The sequence below is a fragment of the Paroedura picta genome, chromosome 11, assembly GCF_049243985.1.
Source record: "Paroedura picta isolate Pp20150507F chromosome 11, Ppicta_v3.0, whole genome shotgun sequence".
NCBI classification, from domain to species: domain Eukaryota; kingdom Metazoa; phylum Chordata; class Lepidosauria; order Squamata; family Gekkonidae; genus Paroedura; species Paroedura picta.
In genome coordinates this window covers 778,186-797,424 of record NC_135379.1, presented here as the reverse complement: position 1 = coordinate 797,424, position 19,239 = coordinate 778,186, and the positions used below count along the sequence as shown (strand labels likewise).

At 58.5% G+C, this 19,239-nt stretch overlaps 2 protein-coding genes across 5 annotated transcripts in view; one reads left to right on the top strand and one right to left on the bottom strand.

The window, feature by feature from the left end:
- Positions 1-5,472, top strand: part of ZNF777 (zinc finger protein 777) — a 38,909-nt gene extending 33,437 nt beyond the window's left edge. The window contains exon 14 of the mRNA XM_077304171.1: positions 316-5,472. Coding sequence (XP_077160286.1) covers positions 316-1,370 — 1,055 coding nt within the window. The 3' untranslated portion in view covers positions 1,371-5,472. The remainder of the gene's footprint in view (positions 1-315) is intronic.
- Positions 5,473-8,944: 3,472 nt separating this feature from the next.
- Positions 8,945-17,398, bottom strand: LOC143820923 (zinc finger protein 783-like). Of its 4 annotated transcripts, none has more exons than XM_077304339.1 (7): positions 17,275-17,398; positions 15,418-15,804; positions 14,560-14,686; positions 14,158-14,271; positions 13,618-13,749; positions 13,360-13,473; positions 8,945-12,798 (listed from the first exon to the last, which is right to left on the bottom strand). In XM_077304339.1, exons 1-7 carry the CDS (start codon positions 17,329-17,331, stop codon positions 11,519-11,521), a joined length of 2,211 nt encoding a protein of 736 aa, XP_077160454.1. In that variant the 5' UTR covers positions 17,332-17,398; the 3' UTR covers positions 8,945-11,518. The 4 variants fall into 4 exon arrangements, with proteins under 4 accessions (XP_077160454.1, XP_077160455.1, XP_077160457.1 ...); XM_077304340.1 differs by having other exon boundaries at positions 13,618-13,734; XM_077304342.1 differs by lacking the exon at positions 17,275-17,398 and adding an exon at positions 16,596-16,872.
- Between the last annotated feature and the right edge of the window lie 1,841 nt (positions 17,399-19,239).

Genomic DNA, 19,239 nt, shown 5'->3' with positions numbered 1-19,239 from the left:
CTAGTCCTCCTGGGCGATGAGAGGAGCCCGGGTGAAGGACTCTCAGGAGCCTGTGGTGGCCCCACAAGCCTCTGCTTTGCTCACTGAAGGGGGGCTGCTGGCGTGAATTGTGCATGGGGGTGGTCTCAGCTGGGGGGGGAGGGGAGTCCAATTTCACAGTTGGGGGCTGAGGCTCGCTCTGGGCCGGTAGTTGGCACAGGTGGTTCTCGCAGAGCAGACGTCGGGGTGAGGCAGGGCTAGTCGCCTCGGCAGAGAGGGAGCTGGCAGTGAGAGCCGCCCGACGTGCAGCTTCTCAGTCTCCCTTTTCCCCCTCAGCCCTCGCAACGGACAAGGAGCTGGCCGTCAAACTGGAGCCCGAGCGAGAGCGGGGAGTCTTTGAGCCGTGGATGTTGATAGGGATGTCAGGCGAGAGCAACTTCCAGGGCCCGGCTGCTCCTGGGGACGCTCCCCTCGGCTCCGGGATGTGGTTGGAGAGCCCTGTGGGAGAGCGGAGAGGTTTGGCCACCGGCAAAGTCGGCGAGGAGTGGCCCGCGTCGGTGGAGGTGAAGCCCTACGCGTGCCCCGAGTGCGGGAAGCGCTTCCGGTTCCAGATTGGCCTCCTGAACCACCAGAGGAGCCACGGCAGCCTCCCCGCCTCCCCTGGCTACTGCCTGCCTTTGGCCCACGCGAGCGAGAGCCCCGCCGTGCAGGGCCCTGGTTCCCCCCGCGAGGAGGAAGGGGAGGGCCCCACGGAGGAGAAGGGCTGGCCCTGCCCCTGGTGCCGGCAGCGCTTCCGCCTGCAGGTCAACCTGCTGATCCACCAGAGCAGCCACCGGGAGGCCACGGGCGGCCAGGCGGAGCTGGTCTGCAGGTTCTGTCCCCGGCGCTTCGGCCGCTCCGACCACTTGCTGCGCCACCAGATGAGCCACACGGGTGCGCGGCCCCACCAGTGCCCGGCGTGCGAGAAGAGCTTCGTGGACAAGAGCAAGCTGACCAACCACTACCGCATCCACACGGGCGAGCGGCCCTTCCGCTGCCCCGCCTGTGGCAAGCGCTTTATCCGCCGGCACCACCTGGTGAAGCACCAGCAAACCCACACCCGGGAGAGGCCCCACCAGTGCCCCGTCTGCCTGAAGGGCTTCATGCAGAAGCACCACCTCCAGAAGCACATCCGGACCCACCCCGGGGAGAAGCCCTACCGGTGCAGCCGCTGCCCCAAGGCCTTCTCCTGCCGGCAGCTCCTCCTGCAGCATGGCTGCCTCTCCGGGCAGGGGGAGGCAGAGCGGGCCAGGGGGGCGGGCCAGCCTGCTGACCGGGCAAGGGTCTCCTCTCCCACTCACCTACCTCCTCGCAAGGCTGACCCCCGACTTCCAGACTCCAGTCCTTCCTAGTTCAAACGTAGGATTCCCTCCTCCCTGAAAGAGACGCATGAAGCACAGCTTGGCTTCCCAGGCTGCCGGAGCGTCGGACTCAGCGGAGAGCGCTGAGTCTGCCACAGACTCTGTTGCGGCACCGGGATCGGCCGACGCCAGGCAGAGCATCGTGCGGAAACCCCATCTCCTCTGCTGGCTCGTTTAAAGCGGTGGGGTGTAGTTTGCTGGAGGTCGGGTGTAGAACCGTCGGCACCGGAATGCAGGAGGGACAAGAAGACTGTTGAGAGGAGAAGTCCCTTAAATGGTGCTGTTGACGTGCATTCAATAAAGGTGCTGCAAGTGGATGTAAATATTCAGAAGCCGGGGGGGAGGGGGGGTTAGCGCTGACTTTTCTGCTTGTTTTGTATTGTTCCCGAGGAGGATGCAGCACTAAAACTCAACCAAGCCAGGGCATCTGTAATGTGAGCGAACCTGGGGGCCTAGGCGGGAGGAGTTAAGGGGAAGGGATCTTAGATTTGTCTCTCTGATTGAAAGTAATGTTTGCACCGGAGAAGCTTCATTGCTTTGAACCTGGAGGGTTAGCAAATTTGGATTTGGTTTTGCCTCCAGCGGTCTGATTCTGTGCAGTTCTACTCAGAAGTAATGGGAAGGAGTCCCTCAACAGCACGCTTAGCTCTGCAAGGGCAGTGAAGGCTGACAAGTACTCTTTGCTTGGCAGCCACAGCCAGAGTGCTCCTCGGCGGGGAGGGGCGCTCAGGAAAGCCCATTCTGTTAAGAACCGGAGCCCCTGTGTTTTGTTTTCTGCTGCCCTTGCCAGAAGTGCACAGCCAGTATCCCCCTGGATCAGTCCAAGGCAGACCCACCCAGGGCAGCAGCGGCAGCCAGCCAAAGCGGAGGCCGAGGCCTTCCCGAGACTGCCTCCTGCCCCTGCCGTTCCTCGAATGCCGAGGGTCCCGTGGACCTCCTCCCCCATGACTCTCTCTAACCCTCTTTAAACGCCGTTGACAACCACTCTTGGGGTGTGTTTTTTCCGACCAGTTAGTTCCCTATCCACTCAACCATCTGAAACTCCAGTCTGCAGTCCTCCAGTTTACCCATCAGAACATCATGGGGAACCTTGTCAAAAGTTTTACTGAAATCCAGGTAAGCAACATCCACTGAGCTTCCATGATCAGTCAAAGCAGGTGGGTCTGGCAGGACCTCTGGAGACAAATCTGTGCTGACTTCCTAGGAACAAGAAATCATCCTGCAGATGTTTGCAGATGGCTCTCTTTAAAATCTGCTCCATTATCTTCCCTGCAACTGAGGCCAGACTCACTGACCTTTAGTTTCCCAGGTCATCTCTCCTTCCTATTTTGAGGACTGGGATAACATTTGCACTCCTCCAGTCTTCTGGCACCTCTCCAGTCCTACAGGAGCTCCTAACGATGAGGGACAAGGGTTCCACAAGCTCTCCAGAAAGTTTTGTGAGCACTCTCAGGTGCACACCATCAGTCCCACGGGATCTGAACTCATTCAGTGCAGCTGGGTGCCTTTTGATAATCTCTCTGTCCATGTCAACCTGCCGCCCAGACACTATACCTTGCCTACTGCCATCCCTAGAGGAGTCCAGATTCTTCTGGGAAAACACAGAGGCAAAATAGGTACTGAACATTTCCACTTTCCTTCTGTCCCAGTTTCTTCATTTCACTCAAGAGCAGGCCTCTTGCCTCGTTTACCTTACGTTTGCTCCTCACATATCGGAAGAAGCTTTTCTTTTTATAGAAGGCTTTCCCAGCCAGTTTCTGCTTAATCCCAGCTTTGACCTTTCTGATGACTGACCTACAGTGCCTAGTAACCTGCAAATACTCTTCTTTAGTAGTCTGTCCTTCCCTCCATTTCTTTTTTTCTTCCTTAGCTCCTCCTTTGGTTCTCTGTTAATCCAAATAGGCTTCTTAGATCCCTTACCACGTTTCTGTTTGCTGGAATAGCCATGGCTTGAGAATGCAATAGCCCTTGTTTAAGGAGAGCCCACCTGTCACTGGCTCCTTTATCTTCCAACCTTCTGGTCCATGGGATGACTCTCATCGTTCTGTTTATTAAAATTTGCATATGAAAGCTTAACAGACACATCTGACAACTAACTTCCTTGCCCCCCCCCCCCCCAGGACGACATGGCCACTCCCCCACGGGGGTTCTACCTCTTGCAGCCCATCCACCAACTCTTGCCTGTTGGCCAGTATTTAGTAGAGTATGTCTGAGCCTCTCGTAGGTTCTTGCACCATTCCATAAACAAAATTGTCAGCCAGGCAGGTCAGAAAGCTGCCTGAATTTGGATGCTTAACAGACTTTGTTTCCCAGCACACATTAGAGAATTTGAAGTCACCCATAATTACAAGGTCCTGTTGCCTGGACAGTCTTATCAAGCTGCTTAAGAAGTGGAGCATCCACATCTTCACCCTGGTTAGGTGATCTGTAGCAGATGCTAAGCACTAAACTCTGTTTTCCTCTCCCTCATCTTCACCCAGATACTTTCTCCTCCTCTTGTGTCTCTCCACAGGCAAGCCCTGTCCTCACAGCGCCACTCAACCTCCAACTTTTTCTGGGTTTTTTTTAACAACTATCCATCCACTCCTGCTTTCCAGTCATGGAAGCCATTCCACCGAGTTTCTGTAATGCCTGCTAAGTCATCCCTCTGTCTGTAGGAGACGCTCTTCCTTTCGACTGCCCTTGCTGGGGCCATTGGTAGACGGGCACCTGAAGCCTCTCCCCCTTGGTGCCATTGGACCCCTCAGCAAAGGCAGTGATCCGGAGGGAGTTTTGCACTTGCATCCTGTTTCATTGGATGTGGGCGAGGGGCTTGGCTCTAGATGCCAACTACAGAAGCACCTTGGCACATGTCTTGGCAACACAGCAGATTGGCCAAACCAATTTATCTGTCCGAGTAGTTCAGCAGGGGGGTTGGTTGCCTTGACCAGGGGGTTGTACAGCCCCTTCTGCTGCAAGGAGTCTGTGACCAGGCAGCCTAGCGTAAGGCAACATGACTGTTTGTTCCAGGTCAGATGCCTGTTCCCCTGGGCTTTCCTTCTGGCCATCCTTTGCACCTTAGGTTGGGTCTTGTGCTGTCAGAAGCCCTGCTGCTTGGATTTTGGACCTGGAGTTTTATCCAGACCCTCTGCCTTCGCTCTGACATCTGGGTCAGAGGACTGACGCTGAAGTATTCTAAGTTGGCTATTTAGTTTTATTTTCTTCCCTTTCTGTTGCATTGCTGTTATATTTGTATACTTCTGCAAATTTCTTTGAAATTGCATGTGTCCTGCCTTGCTGGGCTGGCTTCTTGATTAACCCCGGCAAGGCTTGGAGGACGGTCCCGGGCTCTCTCGGCATATCACTTGTGTCCTGGGGTGTTACGCGAATGGCAAGTGGAGTGAAGCAGCTCTCAGCCACGAGGGACTGCACATTGACAGTGCTGGTCCAAACAAAATCATCCATTAAGATTCCTGCCCACAGCCCATCGCACCCTGTGGCAAGTCATGCTGGCAAAAGAAACCCGAATCCAGTCCTTTTCTGCAAACGGCAGCGTCTGCGTACAACCAAACAGGAACCGCTGATGGTCGTGATCACACGGTGCCTCTGTTTCTCTAACGTCCTGACAACTCCTATGATGCATCACACAGAGCTAGACTGTGAAGTCACATCTATTCACCAAAGGAAGACCAACTGTTGAGGCACCAGGAGGGGGGGGGGCACTGCCCATAGATATTCAGGTGGGTCACTGTGTTGATCTGAAGCAGCAGAACAAAGTCTGAGTCCAGAGGCACCTTGATGACCAAGCTCATTCTGAGTAGAAGCTTTGTTGGTCTTGAAGGTGTCCCTGGACTCCAACTCTGCCCACGGATATCTGATCCTGGGACTTCGGGGCAAAGGCTGAGGAGCCCTTTGTGAAGGACGCAAAGGCTGTGGGCATTCCCCTCGTCACCCAAAGGAGTTCAATTCCCCCGTCGTGCAGGGACGGCCATCCCAGCCCCAGCAGCCCTGGCTTTGTCCATCTATTAAACAAACTCGACAGCAGGATCCACTTTGCTCCCATAAAATCAAAGCAGTTTACCAAATGATAAAAAATACAGGCATCATCAATATATGTGTGTGTGTGTGTGTGTGTTAATTTTAAAATAACCAAATAAATACTTTCAGTTATAAAATCCAAGGACAGCAAGTAACTGACTCAAACTGCCCAAAAAACAAACGGTGCTATCCTAGCAACCCTTTCCCCAGGAGTAAGCCCCACAGAGAAGACGGGAGAAGGATCCAGAGTAGGAGGGCAGCCCAAGTTGAAGGGCGACAGGAGACTCCGTGGGGGGCATCTTGGGGGGAGGGACTCCCCAGCCATGGGGGCCATCTATGGGGGAAGCGCTACTTTGCACGTGGCTCCGGTCGTAGCAGGCAGGATGATCCATCCTGGGGGGCAGGACAGCAGCTTAACTTCAGCTACTGCACAAACATTGTGGGCCGCAGGGAGGAAACTCATCAAACATTTTCAGCAGCAGCCAAAAGCACGAGCTTCCTTTGTGTTGTCATGTGTGGAAGACTGCTCAGTCTGGAAGTCCGTCCGCAAAGCATTCCCGTCATCCTGACATGGCCTCATGGGCTCTCGCAGAGGAACTCCCTCCGGTTTATTCTGGCCAATGAGAGCTGCTCTCTTTGTGCCCAAATGAGGCCGATTCGGACGGCATCTTTGTGCAGGAGGCCTCATTCCTTCCACCAGCCTCTGTAATTTCAGTTTCCTCTTCAGCCTGTTCGTTGGCCTTCCCTTAACCCACCGGAACAGAGCTCTTCGTTTGACTAATTCTCTGCCACTGTTTTCAACAAAAGGCATGGAATGCCGACTGCACTTCTAAGCCCCTTCATTCGTCTTCTTCATTGTTAGCAGCTCAGGTTTAACACGTTTTGCCAAGCGTCCTGAAACATTTAGAATCCCGCATCAGTATCGTTTTACGCATAAATGATCTCAAATGGACAATGAGACTCCATTTCACTGGGCAAGGCCAGTTGAGCAGCAAAACTTTTCATGGGTCTGCTCTGCTTTTTCTGGCAAAGTTAACAGAGCTTCAGGTAGGTCATGACGGTTTCAGCTGTGACATTTTTATATCTGCGATTCAATTCCTTCAGCATCCTGGTCTGGTTCCTGTGACGAATCACCATGTGCGCCTCGTGCAAAATATCAAACAAATCCGCGTACTGCACGAAAAACAACGGTGTCGGGAGAGACGGGCACCACCAGCTTCTCTTCTGTCTCGAGGTTCAAGACACTGAAGCGCCTCAAGCACCTGGGATCCTGGGAGCAATGCTCCCCCTTTTTGCCTCTAACTTCTTCAATCAACATCCGGTATCGGTCCCGGTTAATGTAGCTCTTGTTGTCCTCCCGTTTTGCAGACAAGATCTCCTCCATCATTTCATAAAAATCGCTCTCGGTGCTGTTCACACAGCGTGTGCTCCATGTCCCCAGCAGTGTCAGCCCAGGCCAGAAAGGGGGCCGCCCCTGAGCAAAGAGGAGACTCTTACTTAGGGGTCCCAAACAGTTGCTAAACTGTGGAGGGGGAACTTCCTGAGCATGCTGGGGGGGGGAGGGGGGAATGGAGTACCCCAGTTAAGAGCCTAATTGCTGCCCCCAAAGGGTCGCCTCTGATCATGAGCACTGGCTCCTTCAAAGGTGATTGGTAAGCAGGGCCCCGGATGTGCTTTTTATACCCTGCTTTTTACTGAGTCCCAAAGCGGCTTACAATCGCCTGCCCTTCCTCTCGCCATCAAAGAAATCCTGTGAGGTGGGTGGGGCTGAGAGAGCTCAGAGAGAGCTGTGGCTGGCCCAAGGCCACCCAGCTGGCTGCGTACGGAGGAGGAGGAGGAGGGTGCTCCAGACTCCAGGCCGCTCTCTTCACCGCTGCCCAGAGACAAGGGCCGAGGCGGGGGGGGGGCGGGGGGGGCTAAGGGCCTGTGCACGGTGGCCGGGGGAGGCGGGGTTGCCGACCTCCAGTTGGGGCCTGGAGATCTCCCGGAATCCCAACTGACCTCCAGCCAAGGGGGAGACCGGTTGCCCCCCCCCCGGGCCAGGCGCCCAGCCCCCACCCCAGTGACGTCACAGCCCCTCACTCCGCGAGGCTCCTCCGCAGAGGCAACTGCGCGTGCGCACTAGCTTCCGGCGCCAGTCGCTGAAAGGAAGGGGGCGGGGTCCAGCGGCGCTTCCGGTCACGTCTGGTCGAGCAGCGCCACCTGCAGGCGGGAGAGGCGAATTCCCCCTTGGGGCGGACCAGGCCGGGCTGGGGCGCCATGCCCCCCCCCCCCCCTCAGCACCCGTTTCCTGCGGGGGGAGGGTCCAGCCCCGCAAGCTTTTCTTACTGGGAACAATAGATCAGAATAGCAGGTTGCCTCATTCCCTTAGCCTCCATTTTATCTCCACAACAACCCTGCAATGTAGGCTCGGTTGAGAGAGCAGCCGGGAGCTTCCATGGCCGAGCGGGCCTCTTAAGCACTGCGGCGCTGTTAGAGAAAACCCACCTCTATCTAATCCGGATTTAATTTCTGACGGGTTCTTTGCGCATAACTTTTGAATCTGCTATATGTCCGGAGAACCAAAAGGGGTTGCCAGCGTGGTGGTCCAAATCAGCAGATGGCCAGTCCTCCACACGCAGCCATCTGGATGGCCTTGGGCTTGTCACCACCTTGATAGTGCTGTTCTCCCAGAGCCGTCCTGCCAGAGCTCCCAGCCCCACCTACCTGACGGGGTGTGCGAGTCTGTTGTGAGAGGAAGGGAAGGGGTTGCAAGACGCTTTAAGACGATTTCAGGCAGTGAGAAGCTTGGCATGAAAACCAACTCTTCTAAAATGCCCCCTCAATGGCTTCTGAGTGTTGGGGTTTCTTATGGCTGGTTCGGGTTAACTGATTCCCTCACGCAGAGAGCAACAGGGCACTGCTGGCACCTTATCGTGTGTATGAAATGAGGCTTGTGGAATTGGGCAAGCCCTGCGTGGTACAGCTGACATTGCCTGTTTTTGGAATGCATTTATTCCTATTGTTTCCACCTGGAGGGTTTGCAATAAGTGTTTCGAGGATTGCAGATGGAGCCAATCAGGCAAGCCATTCTGGCACCCGGAGCTCGCCTGCTCCAAGACGACCCAGAGGAAGGAAGCCACAGGAGAATCCCAAGGCCTCCCAGAGCCCTCCCCCCCCCCACACACACACACACCTAAGCCACTCCAAGGCACCATCAGTGACTCACTGCCTGGAGGGCCCCCTGGCTGATCACAATGTGGAGGACTGTGCTTTGGGCCCAGCCAAAGGGCTCCTCTCTGGAGCTTTGGGGGCCTTCCCTTCTGAAACTCCTACTGAACACCTGCTTGGGCCAGTCCTGCGCCTACAGCCCCCACAGGATCCCCACAGGATAGGCTACTCTTGAGCAGGGAAGCCACATCCGCCTAGCCTGGTCCTCTGCACCCCGCCCCAGCCCGCCTCCCTTTCTCCTCGCTCTCCCTTTCGGGGGGGGAGGGGGGTTCTGTTTTGATGCAGACTCGAAAGGTGGTATTGATTCTTCAGAACAAACTCACGAGGAGGGCATCAGGTATCCAAAGGCATGGTACAAAACCTTTATTAATCCACCCCATCCCATATTTTTCTCCTTTAAAAAAAGCACAGAGGGATTGTGCCCCTGCTGCCAAGTCCTCCTTTCCGGTCAAGGGGTGCTTCCGGCCAGAGTGCAGCGTGTCCTCCTCTGCCCCTTGCCCGCCTCTGCCTGACCTTTCTCCTCCTCCTTTGTTCTTTGGCTCACCTCCCCCTAACACTGGCCTTTCTTACAAGCACTCCAGGCTGGGAGGATTGGCAGAGAACTCTTTGGAGTGAAATGTGCACAGGCAGAGACAGACTGCCTGTGCACATTTCTTCCTTGTGGCCCCACGTGGCCCTTCTTCCTGGCCTTGGCAACCCACCGCCTCACAAGGCACGGCCCACATGCAAGCACCTTGCAATCCAGCAGGGAGCTGCCCTGGTTCGAGTCCAGCTGCACCTCAGTAACCAGCAAGATTCTCGGGGGATGAGCTGCTGGGAGTCGGAGCTCCCTCCATCTGACCCTGTCTCCCCAGATGAGATCTGAGTCCCCGGAGAAGAGTTTCCAGGACTCCTCAGGCGGATGTCCCAGGGAGCCCTGGCTCTCGGGAAGCCGTGCCCTGAGAATCTCCCAGGTCTTCAAGGGGCTTCCGGGACTTGGATCGATCAGAGACCTTGTTTGTGTGTAGCCTGACTGTAGGGAGGCAGGCTCTTCCAAGGCCACTGAGGGAGCTGAGACCCCGTCCGACCCAGCCCCTACACAAAGCCCGCCTCCTTCCGAGGCTGCAACACGGTGCAGCCCCCCCCCCACCCCCTAGATTCCACCAGGGTCGGGGAGAGGCCGCTTAGCCTGGGCCTCCAGAGGGGGATGACCAGGGAGTCCCCTAGGCCTAGAAGAGCCTTTCCCACCTGACTCTATGGCTATCCCCTTGAATCCCTCCCTCCTCCTGTCCCTGCCAAGGGATTCAGGCAGGCCCCCGGGCCTAAGCACAAGCCAGGAGGGGAAGCCCTCTCCCCCAGGCTGGGCCGCCTTCTTTTGCCGGATTCCCATCTCTTTCCTCCTGCCCTGCCTCCAAGAGCCAGCTGGGCCCAGTGGGGCCCTGAAGGCCAACCACGTCTACTCCAAGCATTCAAGGAAACGGCTTCAGACCAAGACGGTTGAATCTGTCTCAAGAACATCAGGGAGGGGGATTAAGCTCAGCCTCAGCAGCCACCCTGCAGAGAGGCTGGACAAGAGGGACGGAACTCGGACCATCCAGGAATGGGGTTTCGAACCTAGATCTTTGCAGGTCTAGTATGACCTCCAAACCACAAGACCACCCCAGTTGTCCTTGAAAGACTGCTTCGCTTCACTTTCCCCGCAGGCCCATCGGTTTCCCTCTGGAAGCAAAAGCCAGAGCCGGGAAGGCCTGAACGCTGGGGCAAAGGAAAAGCCTCTGATCTGTCGCTTTAATTCACCCTTGGTCCCTCCTCGGGATTTTGGCCATCCTTCTTTGGCACGTGAGATGCATGAGGGGGGAACTAGTCGGCCGGGGCTTGCTGGGGCTATCTCTGGACACCTCTCCCACACCCCTAAATTGCCTGCGGGCTCAAGAAGGGGGGAGCAGGGAGCTGGGGGGATCTGGGTTCTGGTTCATTCCACTGGGAGGGGACTTCAGTGGGTCCTGACTGGACATCTGATCGGTGAAAGGCAGTTAGGGGAACGAGGGCAGGGCTCTGCACCAGGACGTGGGAGGCACGGGCATCCTTGAAGGGCGGGCCGCGCTCAGAGTGGCGGAAGGAGCGCCGGCTTGCTTTCAGGTGCTGTACGAGTGAGGCCCGCTGGGGTTCAACCAGCAAGTTAGTTTTCTTGTTTTATGTGTTGTCAGATTTCTTCTTGTATTGTAGCCTTTACCTTAAATCCTTTCAATACATTTTCTTAATCATACTAACTGCTTGGGTCATTTACAAGCAATGGGAACATAGTTCCACGGTAGTGAGTGGAAGCAGGAAATAAATATTATCTATAAAGGCCTGCCGGAGGGGAGGGGAGGGGAGGGGAGGGGGTTCAGATGGGGGCCAGCCCAGCTGCTGAGCCACAAGGGAAGGAGCCGGCTACCACTCGTGGCCACACACCTCTCCTGGACGGTGGCGGGCGGGGGGCAGAGTGGCATTTGCCAAGGACGAGCACTGCTTCTGGCCAGGTTTGAGCCTCCTCTGCCTTTCGGCCCAAGACACCCTGGGTCCCTCTGCCCCCCAGCCTCCTGGACTCTCTGACCTGTGTTTAGACAAGCGGAGCCTTATTTTCCATCTGCTGGCAATCCAGACTGAATCTTGAGACCGGGAGCGCTGCGGATTCTTGGACTAGTGACATGCTTGGAGAAAGGTTCGTGGGGCTTCAGGCCGGCACGGAAGCCCTCAGAGACCAGCTGAGTGATGGGAATCTTCCCCTCCCACTGCAAAAGGAGGCAGTTCCACGGATGACACTGTGCAAGCCGGGCCAGAGCCAACTCAAAGAGGGCCCCCGCCAGCCGCCTTGGGTGACGGGACCGCTTCCAGGCTTGGAACCCGTCTGTCAATGGGGCAGGGGAACGGGGATCCTCGTGGGCCCGCGTTCAGGTGCCGCTGGGAGGGCTGGCCGAAGGGAGAGGCGGCTTCCCGGCCGTGTTGCTGAGTGCGGGGTGCCGCTCTGTGTTGGGGGCGGGGGGCGGCAGCTGGTCCCCGTGCACGCGCAAGTGCTGCTTGAGGGACTGCTTGTAGCGGAAGCGCTTGCCGCAGTGGGGGCAGGCGTAGGGGTTCTCCCCCGTGTGCATGCGCTGGTGCTCCAGCAGGTACTTCCTGCGGGCAAAGGTCTTCAGGCACTCCCCGCACCGGTGCCTCCTCTCCCCGTTGGCGTGGCTGGCTTGGTGACTGACGAAGGCCTGGGCGTGGCTGAAGCTCTGCCCGCACTCCCGGCACGAGTACACCTTGGCCCCGGCCTGGTGGACGCTGCTCTGGTGCTTGACCAGGTGGTGGGCCCGCACAAAGCGCTTGTCGCACTGTCCGCAGCGGTACGGCCGCTCGCCGGTGTGGATCCGGTAGTGGTTGGTCAGCTTGGACTTCTCGGCAAAGCGCTTCTCGCACTCGGGGCACTGGTAGGGCTTCTCGCCGGTGTGGGTCCGGGTGTGGTCATCCAGGTGCTGCTTGCGGATGAACGTCTTGGGGCACTCGGAGCACTGGAAGGGCCGGGGCCGCTCGCGGTGGGTCTTCAGATGGACCCCCAGGCTCGATTTGCGGTTGAAGGCCTTGGGGCACTCGGAGCACTGGTGCGGCCGGTCGGCGTGGATGGCCTGGTGTCGGGTGAGCTGGCCCTGGTGGCTGAAGCCGCACCCGCACTCGGGACACACGAAGGCGCTTTCGCCTTTCCCCACCGTGTGCGTCTTCTGGTGGATCAACAGGCTCGTCTTGAGTCGGAAGCTCTTGGGGCAGAGAGGACAGACATACGGCCTCCCCGCCGTTTGAGAGAATGGCTGTTCCCCAAAGCCACGTTTGTAGTCTGCACATGCGTAGGGGTCCGGAAGCTGCTGGGCTCCGGGTTCAAGGGATGGCAGGACGCTGTCCCCGTACATCTCCTCCCCCGCGTGAGTCCTCTGATGCTCGCACCGGAAGGGCTCTGCTTTGAGGCAGGCTTCTGGCTGGGCGTCCTCTGGCTCGTGGCACCCCTTGTCGCCCAGGGGGGGCTCCTCCAGCAGCTGGGCATCAGGGGCCATGGGCTGCCTCTCCCCATTCACCTCCGGCTTGGGGACCTGGAACGCCTCTTGCCCAGGTGTCCCGGGGAGCATCCCGTGGCTTGGCAGGACGACTTGGGGTCCCACTCCGAGGTTCTGTGCCTCGCTTTTGACCACGGCGCCATCATCTGGCAGGAGGCAGACAATGGGGGAAGGAGCTGTGAGATCCCCAGAGCCGAAGCCCGACCCCCGGCCCAAGACAAGCCTCTTGGCCCCGCCTGGAGGGACAGTGAGCAGCGGCCGCATGGAAAGTTTGCGGAGGCGAGGAAGTCCAAGCCCACAGTGCTGACGATTACCATTTTGGGGGGGAAGAAACGAGACCCCGGCTCCCTAAAGGGCAAGGCGTTGTCCCCCTCCCAGACATCAGGGCCTGTCCAGGAACCTGCAACACTGACCAGACCGTTCTGGGCCTCTGGGGGTGGGGGGGCACGGGTGGGAAACCCGATGTCGCCAAGGCATGGGGGGGGGCACTAGGGAAGCACAGAAGGCCCACCGAAAATGAGATCAGTGAGCAGGACCAAAAGCAAGACAGTGAATTGCCCCAATAACCAAACCGATTCTGCCTGCATCTTGGGAGACTTGAGGAAAGGGCAGCTTTCTTGGCCCCGGCCCCGTGGAACCCTCCGCGAACGGCAGCAAGGAGGAGCGACAGCTCGGCGCGCCCCCTGGCAGCACACGCTCCGACTCACCGTAGCCGAGGACAGGGGGGACCTCTCGCTCCGGGCCCCACCGGCCTTTTGCAGCAGGCTCTTCTTGCTTAATCCAGGACAAGAGATCCTCTTTGGAAGCCAAGGACTCTGCCTCTGGGGGACGGAGCAGCAGGCACAGTTCAGAGAGCAGCTCAGCTGCACGGGGGAGGCTGGCTGGCTGGCCGGCCGGGGGGGGAGGGGTCGGGGCCGACAAGCTCAATGGGGACGAGACAGCAAAGAGCAGGGGTCTTTCCTCACCAGGGAAGGCGTAGTCTGCGCACTCTCGTCTGGGGTGAGGAGCAAGGGTCTCGGGGGCAGAGGGTGGGGCGTCCAGGCAGGTTTGGACTCCAGCCCCTCTCTGTGGCCCTGCAGGCCCTGGGGGGAGAAAAGCTGTCAGGAGGCAGGGAAAGTTGAATGCCGCTGAGAAAAGGAGGGCGAGGTCAGTGGTGGGAACCAACCCCCCGCCAAGTTTGCGAACACGCTTCAGACCAACACGGCCCTCCCGCTGAACATCAATGAAGAACGGCAAGGGTGCTGGCCCTTCTCATGCCCCTGAGGCCCCACACTTTCCCTGAGCTCTGCAGGGGCCTTTCAGGGGTGGCCCCCTGGGAACGATGCTTCCCACAGCCCTCTGCTTCCTGCCCTCAGGATGGCTCCTGAAGCATGGCCTGCCATTGGGGCTTTTCACTTCTCCTCCCTCTTTGACCACAGAGCACCCTGGCACTGTCAGGCTGGCCGGTGGCCTTGAGCACCAACCACCTCGCCCGCCTCCCTGCCCAGGCTCCCAAATCGGCTCACCTGTTCTGACCTCCGGGAGGAAGGCCCTGTCCTCCAGGACCTCCTGGTCAGCGACGTGGAGTGCTCCCACTCGTTCTGCTGGAGGGAGGCTGCCAGCTTTGCAAAGGGCAGAATCTGGTCGTGTCAACGGATCAGGAAAGAATACACTGAGCATGTGCGGAGTTGCTTGTTAGGCAAGTGGGGCCGGGGTCACACCTCCCCCATACTGAAGGAGCCTCCGCACAGGACCTGGTTCTGGACCTGGTATGTCTCTGCCCCCCCCCCACCACCTAGATCCCCTCTTTCTGGCCAAGCCCTTGTCCAGTCCCACAAATAACACCCCCCACATGGGATGCCCTGTAGGGAGGAGCACCCAGCCCCCCCCCCCCCCCAGGGCAGCGTCCCTGTTCCCAACCCCCTTACCTAGAGAGACCAAGGGCTCATGATGGCCTTTGGTGATGTTCTTGCACAGCTCCTTCTGCCACTCCTCCAGGCGGGCCCACTCCTGGGCCGAGAAGCGGACGGTGTTGTCGTCAAAAGTCACTGGGACCTGAAAGCACAGGCAGGCCTCAGAGGTCCTGAGCGGGCAAAGGAAAGAGGAGACAGCCAGCGTCCCCCAGGCATGGAGACGGGTTCCTTCCTCTCTCCCCACCACTGTCTTCTACCCTTCCTCCCAGGGGGGCCTGCCTGTATTCTGCCCCCACAACAGCCCTGCTAGGCAGAGTGTGACTAGCCCCAGACCCCCTAGAACGCTTCAGGACCAAGGGGATAATTGAACACAGCCCCAGTACAGCCTGCTGGGACTCCCTGGCAGCTCTCCAGGAAGCAAGAGCCGTGGACCAGTTCCCAGGGAGTTGGTTGCTGCTGCCCCTGCAGGGCTGACCAGCTCCAAGGCAGCCAGCGCGCCAGCCAGAGCCAGGAGGTCAAGGCAGAGGCTTCGACTGCCTCGGACCCTCAGTGCCTCCTGCCCACTCTGGCAGCCGCCCTCCAAGGTGAAATGTTCCACATCTCCTCCTGCCTGGTCCAGGGACCTTCTGCAGGCCAAGCAGAGGCTTTCCTGCTGAGCAACAGCCCTGCCGGACCAGGCCAGAGGTCCCTCTTGATTCAGCACCCGGAGTGCCGCACTGGCTGGCAGATGTCTCTGGGGCCCCCTACTGGGCAGGGAGGGGAAAGGGCAGCTGAGTGCTTCTGAGCCCGGAAGCCATCTCTTCGGCCTACCAGAGGCCACAGGGCCCAGGAGGGCCTCTGCAGGCCACAGGCAGCCTCCCCGCGTCTGTTCACCTTGGGGGTCTCTCCTCTTGGGCCAGGTGGCAGCCTCAGGATCCAGAAGTTCCGGTTCTTGAGCAGGTTCTCCATGTTCTCCAGCCTCCGCTGCAGCATCCCGTACTCCTGGATGAGGGTGCCCAGAGCGGCCACGTGGTTGCTGAACTCCAGCTCCGTCTTCTCGCACTCAAAGATCTTCTTTTCAGCGGTGGCCGTCCTCCCCTCCAGGTTCAGCAGCCGGGTGGCGTAGGAGTCCACCTTCCGCTCCACTGCCTGGATGGCAGCCACCACTGTCCACAAGGAGATCTCAGCCGTTGGGTAGATCTCCCGTTCCGCCGTCTGCTCAAAGAGGGCGGGGGGCTGAAAGGAGGCCAGGTGCTGGGGCTCCACGTCCCATTCCCAAGCCTGTGGGCAAGAAGGGAGTCGCGTCAGAGGCCACTCATCCTGCGGGAACCTGCATTGGCAAAAAAAGCCCCATCTGGTAGCAAGAAGCCAGGCCCCGGTGTCAGCCACAGGCACTCAGCAAGCAGGGCAGGGAAGGCTGGCTTAAGCTGCAGAGCTACAGTCCTGTGCACCCGTCACGGGAGAAGGCTCTGTGGCACATAGCAGCACAAACAGAAGCTTCCTGGACTGTCATCTAGTTTGTTTACGTATTAATTGCATCGCATGTGTTGAGTAGAAGCAGAGGACTTGTTTTTTGTCCCCCGGTTTTTACTACCAGAAGGCGTCTCAAAGCAACTTACAATCGCCTTCCCCACAATAGAGACACTGAGGCTGAGAGAGCTCTGAGAGAACTGTGACTGGCCCAAGGTCACCCAGCTGGCTGCATGTGTTGGAGGAGGAGAGGGGAATCACACCTGGCTCTTCAGCTTAGAGGCTACTGCTCTTCACCACAACACCAAGATCGCTCTAAGATAGCCAGGAGGATTAGTCAAGAGCTGTCCACCAGTTCCCAGGGAGTTGGTTGCTGCTGCCCCTGCAGCCAGCCAGGGGATGTTCGGAGGCGGTTTGTCTGCCTTGACCCCTAGTGTTCGTTGGGGGAACTGCCTCCCAAATCCTTGGAGGCCTCCCATCCCAGGACCAGCCACGGTCAGCCCTGCTTAGCCCCTGAGGCCCGACAGGACTGCCCAGGTCAGGTCTCCCATCTAGTTGCTCTGGCTGCCCTCTGAAATGGGCCGGGGTGGCATTCTCCTCACCCCAAATGCATGTGCTGCTGTTCTGCTCCCCACGCCAAGGAGGGGCAAGGGACCGAGAACCCTGCTCCTCCCGCCTGCCGGCCCGGGAATCCTGCTCAGCCACAGCAGAGAGGGCTAGAAACGCAGCTCTTGTAATGCAAAACGAAAGGGAATGCCCAGATCTGGCGGAGAGTTTATGTCTGCATGCAGCCCCTCCTCTGGCTACGGCTGTTCCCGCCTCTCACAGCAGACCGGACCTCATTTTCCAAAAGTAAGGGGGGACTTTTGGCGTCTCCCGCAGGAGGCCAGGCTGGTGGCCGGTGGGGGGGGGGGGTCCGGCTGTTGTCCAGCACTGGCAGTCCGGGGGGGGGATGGAGACCTGGCGGGGTCTCACCCCCCCCCCCCCCGAGCTAGCAGGCTCCCAGAGGCCGGCGGTCCCCCGCAGCCCTTGTCTCCAGGGGCCGGGCTCTGCACTCCCGGGCGAGGTCCAGCCCGGCCCCGACCCCGACCCCGACCCCCCCCCCCCCGCAGGGACCAGGCGCCGCCAGGCAGGGCCCTTTGTCCCCCCCCGAATGACCCGCGTGACCCCCCGCCGCGCCCCGCCCCGGCCCCGCCCCCCGCGGCCAGAGCTCCTCCCCCGGCCTGTTGGCAAGGGGCCGCCCGCGGGCGCCCTCCCCGGGCAGGGCAGGGTTAACCTCACCTGGGCAGGAGTCCACTCAGCCATGGCCGGTGCCCGCGAGGCGCAGCTACTGGGCATGCGCGCCGGGAGATGCTCCGGCGCAGCCGCAAGCAGCCCCTCCCGCAGCCTGGCTTGGCCTCGGCGCCGGAGAATACGCATGCGTGTGGCCACCGCCCAACCCTGCCGAGCAGCGCCACCTGCAGGCGGGAGGAGCTCATCGCCCGCGGCAGAAATGCCCGCCTTGCGGAGCGCTCCGTTCTTCCTGCCTAGCCTCCCAATGGGAGGGCTTTAAATGTTGGCGAAAGTGACCATTAATCCCCCTTAGCCCCTGCAGCGCCCCCCTCGGCGGCCACCGGCTCATCTACACTCGGGCGGGCAGTGTGCCTGCGCAAGAAAGCTCATGCCCAGAACTGAACCTTGTCGGTCGTCAAGGTGCCCTTGGACCAACACGAGAGGACCAGAGCTTGCGATCCCAGCTCGGATCGTCAAAATCAGCCAATGGGAAACAAGGATTACAGCTGTTCTGCACCCAATGGAATGCCTGTGTTGACATCCAGTGAGAGGTCTCCGCTTAGGGCAAAGAGGTGATGGGCGGAGAGATCCTTTGGTTCAGGATCTGGGTATTCGGGGAGAGGTTGCTCAGTGCTTTGCTTGGGTCACACAGAGTTGAAGGGCACTAGCCGTGTCTGGGTTTCCTGAGCCCACGGACACAACAACGGCCACCCACCGGAATGTGCTACACACGCTGTTCTAGAATCAAATTTATTTTATTTTTTATTTTATTTATTTGGATTTTTATACCGCCCATTTCTTTGCAGCTCTGGGCGGTTTACATTGAACATTATATAACTTACATGGAACGATATACAGACTGTAACATCAACAATTTAATATATAAATAACAACAGTAACATTGGGGGCTGGTTCTTTCAGTCATGGGGGCTCAGCAGGTGTTCTGAGTCGGTCGGCCTCAAGCGAATGCCTGGTGGAGGAGCTCCCTTTTGCAGGCCCTGAAAACTCTGGAAGTTCGGGCAGGGCCCTGATCTCCTCAGGGAGCTCGTTCTAGCAGGTGGGGGCCAGGACCGAGAAGGCTCTGGCCCTGGCTGAGATCCGACGTGCTTCTCTGGGGGTCGCCGTGTTGGTCTGAAGCACCACAACCCAGGAGCACCTTTAAGACCAACCGAGATTGATTCAGGGCGTTATTACACACAGTTCTAGTAAAACCAAGTCTGCATTCAGTGGCACTTTTAGGAACAAGAAACTTTCATTCAGTACTTAAGCTTCCATGTACAGCACTCTTCCTCAGAATAAGGTGTCTGACTGGACTCAAACCTTGTTCTGCCCGCTGCGCAGGTGTCCCTGAGCACCAAAGCTTGGTTGGTCTTCAAGGGGCCAACAGGCTCTGACTTTGTTCTGCTGCTTCAGACGAACCCGGCAACCCACCTGAGTCTACATTGTCACAGTGCAGGTGTAGTCAAACTGCGGCCCTCCAGATGTCCATGGACTACAATGCCCATGAGCCCCTGCCAGCAAATGCAAATGCTGGCAGAGCCTCATGGGAATTGTAGTCCATGGACATCTGGAGGGCCGCAGTTCGACTACCCCTGCACGGAACAAACTTTGAGTCCAGTGGCCCCTTTAGTCAAGTGTGCAAGGACACAAAGGCTGGCACCCAGCTGGTCTTCACACATTTTGCCCCCTCCTCGGCCCGCCTCAGGCACCTGCCAGTCAGGCAAAAGGGCAGGCTGCAAGGGCCTCGCTGGCATCCGGGTTTTGCACCAGGCCTGAAGTGATTCTGGGTAACCCACAGGAGATGGCGCCTCAGCGCGCCCTTGTGTGCGGGCCCACGCCGTGGACGGTTTAAGCAACCTTTGCCGCTCATGACTCTTCATTGGCGCATCGTTCAGTTGAAAAATGTTTGCACATTGCCGCCATTCCCACCTTTGGAGATGGAGATGGCTTTAATTTGAGGGGTGCCCTTGGGGG

Coding starts and splice junctions, on each gene's coding strand:
- LOC143820923 (XM_077304339.1), bottom strand. CDS start 17,331: ATGCCCAGTAGCTGCGCCTCGCGGGCACCGGCCATGGCTGAGTGGACT. Junction 15,805..17,274: donor CTGAGTGGACTCCTGCCCAG/GTGAGGTTAACC, acceptor TCTTGCCCACAG/GCTTGGGAATGGGACGTGGA. Junction 14,272..14,559: donor TGAGCCCTTGGTCTCTCTAG/GTAAGGGGGTTG, acceptor TGACACGACCAG/ATTCTGCCCTTTGCAAAGCT.